General features: G+C 53.2%; 4 protein-coding genes across 4 annotated transcripts; 3 read left to right on the top strand and 1 right to left on the bottom strand.

Moving 5' to 3' along the window:
- Nucleotides 1-359: 359 nt before the first annotated feature.
- On the bottom strand, nt 360-818 carry SNOG_14948 (hypothetical protein; the record flags this gene model as incomplete). The annotated part of the gene is made up of 1 exon (XM_001805064.1): nt 360-818. One exon carries the CDS (start codon nt 816-818, stop codon nt 360-362), a length of 459 nt encoding a protein of 152 aa, XP_001805116.1.
- A 286-nt stretch (nt 819-1,104) lies between these two features.
- On the top strand, nt 1,105-4,344 carry SNOG_14947 (hypothetical protein; the record flags this gene model as incomplete). The annotated part of the gene is made up of 4 exons (XM_001805063.1): nt 1,105-1,670; nt 1,717-3,353; nt 3,429-4,283; nt 4,310-4,344. 4 exons carry the CDS (start codon nt 1,105-1,107, stop codon nt 4,342-4,344), a joined length of 3,093 nt encoding a protein of 1,030 aa, XP_001805115.1.
- Nucleotides 4,345-5,210: 866 nt separating this feature from the next.
- Nucleotides 5,211-5,887, top strand: SNOG_14946 (hypothetical protein; the record flags this gene model as incomplete). The annotated part of the gene is made up of 3 exons (XM_001805062.1): nt 5,211-5,356; nt 5,635-5,680; nt 5,798-5,887. 3 exons carry the CDS (start codon nt 5,211-5,213, stop codon nt 5,885-5,887), a joined length of 282 nt encoding a protein of 93 aa, XP_001805114.1.
- Nucleotides 5,888-8,941: 3,054 nt separating this feature from the next.
- Nucleotides 8,942-9,464, top strand: SNOG_14945 (hypothetical protein; the record flags this gene model as incomplete). Its single annotated transcript, XM_001805061.1, has 2 exons — nt 8,942-9,053; nt 9,160-9,464. 2 exons carry the CDS (start codon nt 8,942-8,944, stop codon nt 9,462-9,464), a joined length of 417 nt encoding a protein of 138 aa, XP_001805113.1.
- Between the last annotated feature and the right edge of the window lie 264 nt (nt 9,465-9,728).

Raw genomic sequence — 9,728 nt, 5'->3', positions numbered from 1 at the left:
AAGGATGCCCGTGCAGTAGTGATACCAATGTGTGATAATGTTTCTAAACAGTGTAAAGCTAATCAGCGCAAGGTTTGGACAAACGTAATATGACTCGCGATATGATAAATCAGGTTGAAGAAACATTGTAACGTTTTAAAATCATGATGTTGCATTGTGTCGTATGTATGTCGACCTCCACGCTTCCCGTGTTCTCGTCGCTTGAAGGCTAGAGCACGGATTGTTGAAGCATAGAAGTCTTTGATCTCCGCCATCCGAGTGAGTACCTCATCTATGGTGCGTAAGATGAGAGCCCAAAAAAGATGGCGTGAACGGAGTTTGCATGGAGGTATAGCAAACTCGCAACCTCACAGAGTGCATCATATCTTGACGAACTTGGTGTGAGATCCAGTCGCGACTATCGGTCCCGGCTTGTCGTCCACCAACTTCCATATCGTGGCAGTAGTGAAAGCCAGCGTGCCGCCAACCTTGCCAGCCTTGCCCTCGATTTCAATCGTGTCTCCAGCCTTGGCAGAACTCTGGTAGGAAATGTGGATGTCTGTGCTTACTCCCGTCTTGGTGCGGTTGTCCCATGCAGCGATGGCGATGCCGCCGACCCAGTCGATGAGTGTCGCTGAAACAGAGCCATGGATGCCTCCGTGCGTGTTCACGTGGTTGTTAGTCAGGGGCAGGCGTGCGCGGACAACGCCCTTGGACGCATAGGTGATTTTGATGTCATCGAGCAAGAATTGGTAGATGGGACTGGACGGCTTGCGACCTTCCCAGAACTTCTCGACGTGCGCGAGGATCTCAGGGTCGTTGGGTGCATCGGCGCTCATGATGGGCTGTGCTGGGAAGCGCACTTGGACACGATGTGGTGGTCTAGGGGTGAAGTTTAAAAATATCGTTGATTGTTGCGAGTTGAAGGTACCCCAGACGGCGGGGCGGGGCGGGGCTACGTTTCGCCGAGCCCTTTCAGATCACCAGCAGTGAAACAGCCCGCAACGCCAGCATCGGCTGGAATTGACGCCACGTTTAGCTCGCCCTTCATTCCTGAGACCTCCACGATAGCCCAAGACATCCCTTTGTCTGCGAGTGCCCGATGTTGGCGCACACACAACCACCATGACCGACGCAGCTCTGGCTCCCCCTACTCCGCGCGATTCCGACCCCGAGAACCTCGGCGACATACCCGATATACGAAGCGCAGAGGCGAAAGACGTGCAAAAAGACGCGCAGAAAGCGCCGTCGCTGGATGTAAAAGCGCTTACCGACCGCACTCTACATTTCTTGGCGACTGCCAGCAATGAAACGCTTGGAGCATGTCTCGTAGGCCTCAGCGCGGGCACATACCTTATACTCGGCCGAGTCGGACTTGTGCTAATAGGCGTCGTGGGCGGCGTAGTGCTGCATGCGACATGGGAAGGAAATGCGCATAATGGCAAAGGCAGCGAACAGCAGGGCAAGAACCCCGACACGCGGCGACGGGAGCTGGCAGTAGATGTGGCGCACAGAATACTCGACTGGCGGGACAGCAACCGGGGTCAAGAAAAGAGCTCGCGCGAAGACGACAACTCAGACCTGTCGCTGAAGCTGTACTCTGGCAAGCCGCTCGACTACTCCGAGTTCAAGCCGGAGACGGCAGCAGCGCTCACAGAGCTGACGGATGCCGTGATACGCGACTATGTCAAGTATGTCCTCAGCGCATCCTATGTAGACGTTTCTAATCGAGCGCAGATGGTGGTACGCTCCAGTCTTGCCCTTCGAAGAATCTTTTCCCGACTCGTGTCGCCAGACCCTGACTGCTTTCGTTCTGTCTGTATCAAACCACCTGTCCCGCAAGCGACCAGCCGACAACTTTGTTGATTTTGTGACGCGGTCGTCTTCGTTCATGATTATACTGCTGCAAGAGCTCTCGACAGCAGTCATGGCATCGCCAGGGGACGCTCCATCAGAAGCGGTTGACATATATCTCAAGATGAAGAGAGACAGTCAGCTGGCGAGCATGCTTGACCCTGCATACCAGGCGAAGCAGTTCAGCATGGCGACTGAAGACGTTTTGCAGAACTATCTGGAGCACAAGACATACAACTGCGTTCCGGCACGGATCTTTCTGCATCAAATATTTGCCAAGCTCATCTTGGAGATGATAGTCAAGACGTGCTCAAAGGCTGAGTGGATCAACGGCTGGATCGTGTATTCACTCGAGGACGGAGAGCCTGAGCTCATGAATGCCATCGATGCGGGCGTCGAAGGATCGACTCAGAAGCTGCAGAACGCCAAAGCTCGTGCAGAGCGCCAGGCGAGATCGTCTGATGAGGTCAACTCGCCAGAGCGAAGAGAACACAAGCGAGTTGTGAGCAGGGCGCAAGATGCAATGGACGAAGCCATGCAAGAGGCGCAACGTTTGAGCCAGATGATTGCCGAAGAGGATGCGAAGCGCTTGAAGGAGCAGCAGCGACACAGCACATCTACATCCACGCTCAACGACGATCAATCCGAGAGCACTACCCAGGGAATCGTGACACCCACTTCTTCACAGAGCGAAACGCCGGCAGAGTCGGAACTCCACGACTTGGGCATCTCAGGCTTGTCCGCACGATCGTTCTCAGAAGTCGCCCCTGCATCACCTCCGCAGGCAGTGGACGAAACACAGAAACAGGAAGTCAAAAGAGCGTTCACGAGCTTTGATCAGCTCGTGCCCAACAACCCTCCGACCGCTCTTCAGAGTAACCCGGCTGCAGTAGAGACCCCACCACCTCTCACACTTCACAACGCGACAATGTCCATTTTCGATGATAGTATGCCAAACGAGAAGGGAACTATCAAGAACCGACCAACCACCGAGTATCTTATACAAATAGAGCCAAAATCTCATCATCATTCTGGATGGATGACTGCTCGCAAGTACACCGAGTTCGAGACTCTGCACGAAGTTATTCGACGTATTGCGGCCATTACGGGCACCACGGGTTTCACGGAAGCACATAAGATTCTACCACCATGGAAGGGTCACACGAAGGCTTCACTCCGAGGAGAGCTCGAGAGGTATCTGAACGATGCAGTCAAGTACAAGCCCCTGGCCGAAAGTGAAGGAATGAAACGCTTCCTGGAAAAAGAGTTGGGCTCGGGTAAAACACCCAGTGGCGGCGGCTTCCCTGGCATTGGTTGGGCAGGTCAGACCTTCGACACCATGGGTAAAGGCATGATCGATGTCATGACCAAGGCGCCCAAGGAGGTCGCAGGAGGCGGCAAAGCTCTCTTCGGAGGAGTCACTGGCGTTCTGGGCAGCATTGCAACACCACTGTCAGGGTCGAAGAAGCACCGCGATACCATCACGAGTGCTAGCAATGTGAGCACACCACCCGACGATAGTAGGCCGAGCTTGAGTCGCACAACGAGCAATTCGGCGCCTATACAGAATCGACACAACCGAGCTGAGTCTACAGTCTCGGAGTTGCCGACGCACATTCGTACTGAGAGTTCGCTGTCACTGGCCACAAAGCGCACGTCAATCGATTCAGCCAGGTCTCCGGTCATCGATCAGCAACCGCAGCGGGAGGCGCCCATGGAGCGCAGGCCATCATACAATCCTGACGGCGACGGCAAACGATCTGGCATGTCTTCAAGACTCGGCTCGCGCAGCAACAGCCGCGCACCGAGTGTCAGGGAGAGCTTCGATCTCAGCCCCGTCATGGGCGGCGATCAACTCATGAATCTCCCACCAATGCCCAGCGAGATAACTGACGACTACTCGACATCCAAAACTCCACCTGTTGAAGCTGCGATACACGCCCGCAACCCCTCGCGTGCATCCACAACATCCTCCTCCCAACCCAACGAAACCATCCCACCACTTCCCCGCCGCCCATCGGCCACTTCACTCACACCCTCCACATCCAAGCTCCCAGCCCCAACAACATCCCCCACAAAGCCCAAGCAGCATACCCCCCTCACCGAAACCGAAACCACGGTGCTAATCGAACTCTTCTTCGCCGTCATCAACGAACTCTACACCCTCTCCTCCGCCTGGACCCTCCGCCGCACCCTCCTCAACGCCGCAAAAACCTTCCTCCTACGCCCCGGAAACCCACAACTCTCATCTATAACCTCGCTGCTCCAAACCACCGCGCTCGACGCCAATCTCTCCGACGCGGGGCTGGCGTACCACATCCGCAAGATGCGCGAGAACGGGCTGCCCACCGAGGAGGAATTGAAGACCTGGCCGGACGAGATGGGCGAGGAGGAGAAGGAGAAGTTGCGGGTCAAGGCGAGGAAGTTGGTGGTGGAGAGGGGCATGCCGAGTGCGTTGACGAGCGTCATGGGGCAGGCGGCGAGTGGGGAGGCGGTGGGACGGGTGTTTGATTGTTTGCAGGAAGAGAGGGTTGCGAGGGGGGTTATGTTTGGGTTGGTGTTGCAGGGCTTGAGGGCGGTTACGCAGTAGCAGGACCAGGTATTGTAATGAATGCGAGTCGGGAGCTTTTTTTGGTGGGCTTTGTATGAATATTGATACGGATTGGGGATATGAGTATATGACATGGTTTTTTGCGTCAGCGAAAGTTAGTTAGTCTGGGAAATGGGTTGTAATTGGATTTATTACGACATTCTTTGCGGATCAGGTGTTTTTTTTTCGTTCATTTGTGTGTATTACAGGCTGGCCCTTTTGTTTAGAGACATCGTGGTGCTGGTGACATGTTCAATGCTCTATTGTTACAATCCCTATTTATTGTACACAGAATCGATGGTGTCATTGATGCCCCTATAACTTTTTTATTATAAGCAAAGTAGCTATATTGTAGAAGAATCCAATTTGAGACAAGCAATCAACGTGTATCTTAGCACATATCCACAAGATACGTAGAGGAATACCGATGATTCGCTCAGAGGTGTAGAAAAAGAATCCGTGAGCTCGTGAGGGTGGAGGTTGAATTTTTGGATTGATGTTGCAGTATCTTCAAACCCAAAATAAGGTCCCTGCGATGCAGCATGTGTAAAGAATTTTTTAGAGGAGCTGAGTTATACTTTCAGGACACATTACCATGAAATTTACTACAAATCTAGCATGAGTACTTCTAAAGGTATCTTGAGTTCACGATAGGAGTCATTTTCCCGGGATACTCAGTTACTGCTATCTCAACTTTGTGTAGTATGGTCATACTAGACAGCATATTCTCTTTGCCCGAAACACTGGCGCTACACGAATGAACTGAACATGACGGGCAAGATGTGCCATGGCAGATAAGAAAGAAGTGAAGATCAGTCACATCAAGAGCCCTGGTCTCAATGTAAGGAGCCCACAGGAAGACGCTGTCGTCTCATCGTGGCAGAACTTCCACAGCTCAGCCCTAGACATTGATAATATCAGGGAAGAGATAACGTAAACCATAGCTATGATTCGCCATACTCGAGACGATGGGTTGTTTGAAGAGAAAAAACTATCCACAAAGACGTGGTACTCGACTAGGTGCATGAGATACAAGCACAAGGATAGCTGTTGGTTCTCCATACACCAAGACCGAGGTAAAGATAATGTGGCACCTGGTCATGAGGCTGAAATCCACATTAAACGTACGATGTTACAGCGGGGTACGGCCTTGAGGCTGCATGTAAGATTGTCTCTGTCAATCGTGGATTGGACGAGTATGCCTGATGCAGACACTTATCATTCGTCGGGTGTATTGAGAAGGTTGTAAGGGCTGATGTAAGTCGACATATACATAACAAATAAGATGAATCAAGACAATTGCCGTTTATAGAAGGGCCGATGACAGTCGGCGTGAAAACACCACCTCGATCCTAGTGTATGTGAATTCCTCAGCCATCCTTCACATTCGTCCTCGCCGTCCAGCCAAACTCCATCAACCCGACCTACTCTGCTACAGGAAGTAATCACCCGGACAGTCTTTAATCCTGTAACACACTACCTGTCTATCACTTACCAATCCGACATGCAATAAACTCAGATATCGGGCCGTCGTACATCCAACTCCATCCCATGTTTCCAGCCAGCGGACGCACATTCCCTTTCGGTCTCCGTCCCCCTACAGCCGCGCCACCATCCAATATCCCTCCGGAACCAGCGGACTGAAAAAAAAGGCGCACCGGATACGTTTGCTCACCTCGAGCATGAATCCTGGCGGCTGTGCGCGGAGCGAAAGCGAAGAAGAAAAGTAACGCATCGGCCTTATGGAGTGGCATAATTTCCTGTATTTCTCCACTCCACCAACACGTACACTCGGACAGCCTTGTCGGCGCACGCACGCTCTCTCGTGGCAAAACGCGAGTGCGCTGAGACAATGCATGCAGCCGCTGCGGTGCGGTGCGGTGCGATGCGGCGCAGGGTCAAGGGCGTGCGCAGGCGCACAAACATCTCATGTCAAACATGCAGAAAAACGCATGTACATTACTCGGCAGGTTTGGCCGGTTCGGTCTTTGCGGGGGAGTGAGGGAAAAAGGGTTTGTATTCTGAGACACATTGCGTTTGGAAGTTGCGCGGTACCTTGCATGCTGCGAACTGGTGTTCCTGGCAAAAGTGCCGAGGTGAGGATTGTTTTTGACGCGTTTCACTTGCGGGACGGATGACAGTTGTGAGGCATTGTTTTAGGGGCAACAGAGTGTTTCGACCGCTCCGAACGACAGCGTCGAAACGGTTCAGGAAGGTGATTGCGTACTTGGAGTTTTATGGTTCGTTGGATCTTTCAGCGCGTCATCAAGTCGGCCTCGCAAGCCTCGAGACGACAAAGTCTGGTACAGACTACTGCGCGCCCGTTGGGTTGGAGTACGCTAGGCCTCCACGCTCAGTGTTTCAAACACGTGTAAGAGCACCACGAGGTCGATCTAGGCAGTTGTAGTGTTGTGATGATGATGCACAACCGCGAGAGCTGTCACGGTAGAGGAGCCGAAGCATCGAATAGAGGTACACTACACCACATCTATGCCAATAATAGCCGGCGACACATCGTCAATCTCAATTGAACCTCGACTATACCAGTATGGTCCTGCCGTTCATGCACGGTTTCCTTCGGCCCGCCCTGCAGAGATTTTCTTTCTATCCTTTCCCAGCCGCCGTCCCCAACCACCTCAAGGATGGCTGGTCGAGCACGTTCCTGTCCGAGCGGTGGAGCCGGCTGTGCGCATACGATCGAACCATAGTTGACGCATGTGCAAATGTTAGTAAAGGTTTCGGCGTTAGTAAAGATAGCGTGATGATGGGCGTCATAGTATATTGTATCGGGTACGTAGTCCGGTCGTATGGGCGCGAACACGGGCAATCGCTGAAACGATAACTTGGCATGGCATGAGATTTCCTCGGTGCTGCCAAATACCTAGTGGAATGGTCTGAGAGATGCACGGGAGACGATCCTGCATCGACTCGGTCGGACGATTGAGTTTCCATATTGACCGCGTTCAATCGGTTGAACTTGAATGCGCTTTATCCGGCCGCCCGCTACCATCTCGTCGGATGCCACATGGTCTGTGTATAGGAAGAGCGAAGTGGCCAGTAAATCTAGATGGGGCATTTCGATTAATTGGATAGTGTTGAAAGTTTAGCTGTGACATTCGCCTAATCGCTTATAGTCGCGAGGCAGTGTTGAATAAGCCAAAGAAGCTGTTACACCACTATGGCCCATGACTGATTGTCTGTCCACGATGTGCAGTCTTGTGCCTTCAGCCGCGTTTCCGCAGTCGCCTGCTGGGTCATCGCGATCCAGAGGTCTGGGCTCTGGAGATCTTGACGTGTTGGTGGTAGGCAAAAGTGCTGCAGTGCTGCGGCTCAAGCTCAGCATCTTAACCGAGGGTCAATATATCTGCGCTGAGACCTTCCTTAGAACGTATGTTTGCATGAAGGACCTGCCCAATGCAGATCCGGACCACTAAGACTACTCTACAGCGAACATGATCCTGGCAGAAAGCGCTGCTGGGCGTGGGTCTGGCTACATAATATCGCTTCACGCCATATGGCTGGTCTGCAGTGTACCCTGATGTAACAACGGCCACACGCAAAGTATGCAAGTACGTATGTCGTGCGTACACAGTAGCATGCGGAGCTGGAAGCGAATGCCGTACCGTGCCGGCGAGCAGCGGCTCTGCTGCTGGCTGCGAGATGGCCACCTGCTTGTGGGCGCCATTGAGATGCTGCATGGCAGCGGACGCCGATAAGCGTATTTGAAGTCTTGCTTTTGGGTAAACATCATTGGTACCTCTGCACAGGTCATATCCTGCCGGTACTTTGCGACAGCCAAAGCTTCATTGCTGAGGGAGCTGCAGGCAGACGGCGTAGTGGGTGGCCTTACTCCACCCGAGTGCGCCATGGAAAGCATAGATTGCTACATCCCTACCAACCAGATCGTATGATGGTTCCATGGTTCTAATGCTGGGCGAGCAAGAATAGAGTAGCGGTGAGGAACCAGAGCTTCCAACGTGGGGAGGATCGCGTGTGGACGGGAGAATAGACAGGAAGTCTCAACCGGAGAAGACCCCCTCACTTCGACTGTTGTCACTGGAGCTTTGTTGAGGCCATTGAAGAGCATCTGGGGTTCATGCAAACGACGCTAGAGAATGCAGCAGGAAAGCGAGTCAACCACTGAGCGTGAGGTGAGATGACAAGTCAGTGGGGCAAAAGCCTGTGGGCACGACCGGTGAACGCCGCCATGGGTCCTGGCCCACGCGCCAATCACAGATCCTATGTCGAAATCCCACGAGCTGTTTTGGGGATGCAAGGAGCGGCCGTGGCTTGCGTGCCCCATCTCAAGACCCGATAACGGGCTCCGCTGGCTCCTGACGTGGCCGGCGTTGATTCGCAGCGGCACGCCTATCTGACTGATCCGCCGGGGCATGCGGAGCTGGTTATCCTTCTCTGAAAACTGGACGCTGAAAGGGCTGGTCGAGACGAGGCTTAGGGTCAGTTAGATCCAACATCTGTAGCACCTCAGAAGCGACAGTTGTGCGAAGACCATGCAGAATGACCCTCTTGCAACAGCCTCAGGTCAAGCTTGAAATCAAGTCGACACAGGAGGGCTCGAGCTTGACGGGCTGGCGGGGACACCCTATGTCACACGCATATGCAAGCGCGGGTAAGTGCAGATGAAACCCAGCCAATAGACTGGTGGCACTGCTCCCGAGCTCGTCGTATCGCGGGATTGCCTCACAGCTGCAGGAACGCTTACGTATGGAATGCAGCAGACGGAGGCTTCCTGGAGGTCGACGTCGACATTCTGGAAATCAGATTGCCCTGCTCCAATGTCCCTAATGCTCCATTCGGACAGCAGAATAGCCTGCTAAAGGATCCACCAAGATCAATGTCCGGTTCCGGATACAGTGCGGATCGGCTCTGTCCAAGGATTCCAATTCTAGACTGGTCTTCCCTTTGTGTTGAACAGAGTGTGCACAAGCCCCACTGCGTGGTCACTTTGCGAAAATTATGTGCTCGAGGAGCAAAGGCTGATGCCGTAGGGTCTGCCCTCGGAGAGCCTGTCGTCCGATAGCTGAGAAAAGAGTGTCGTCATGCGCATAGTTGGTCTCACTGAGACAGCCCGCACCGGTCAGCAATTCCATCTAATTTGAAAGTGCTGATGTATGCTCCTGAGCCCTTTCTCCATGGTGGTCAGCAAGTAACATGGCAGACGGGTGCGGGCCTTTCTCCACGATCCGCACCCACATCGCGCCGGCTGCGCTGCACGTTTATTTCCACCTGTGCATATTCCTAGACACCTCAGCGCACGCGGCAACGGTAATACCGACCTTGCTGG

This window comes from Parastagonospora nodorum (assembly GCF_000146915.1).
Source record: "Parastagonospora nodorum SN15 chromosome Unknown scaffold_34, whole genome shotgun sequence".
Lineage (NCBI taxonomy): Eukaryota > Fungi > Ascomycota > Dothideomycetes > Pleosporales > Phaeosphaeriaceae > Parastagonospora > Parastagonospora nodorum.
Note: the sequence above shows the minus strand (reverse complement) of the source record. Positions and strands in the feature narration are given on the sequence as shown.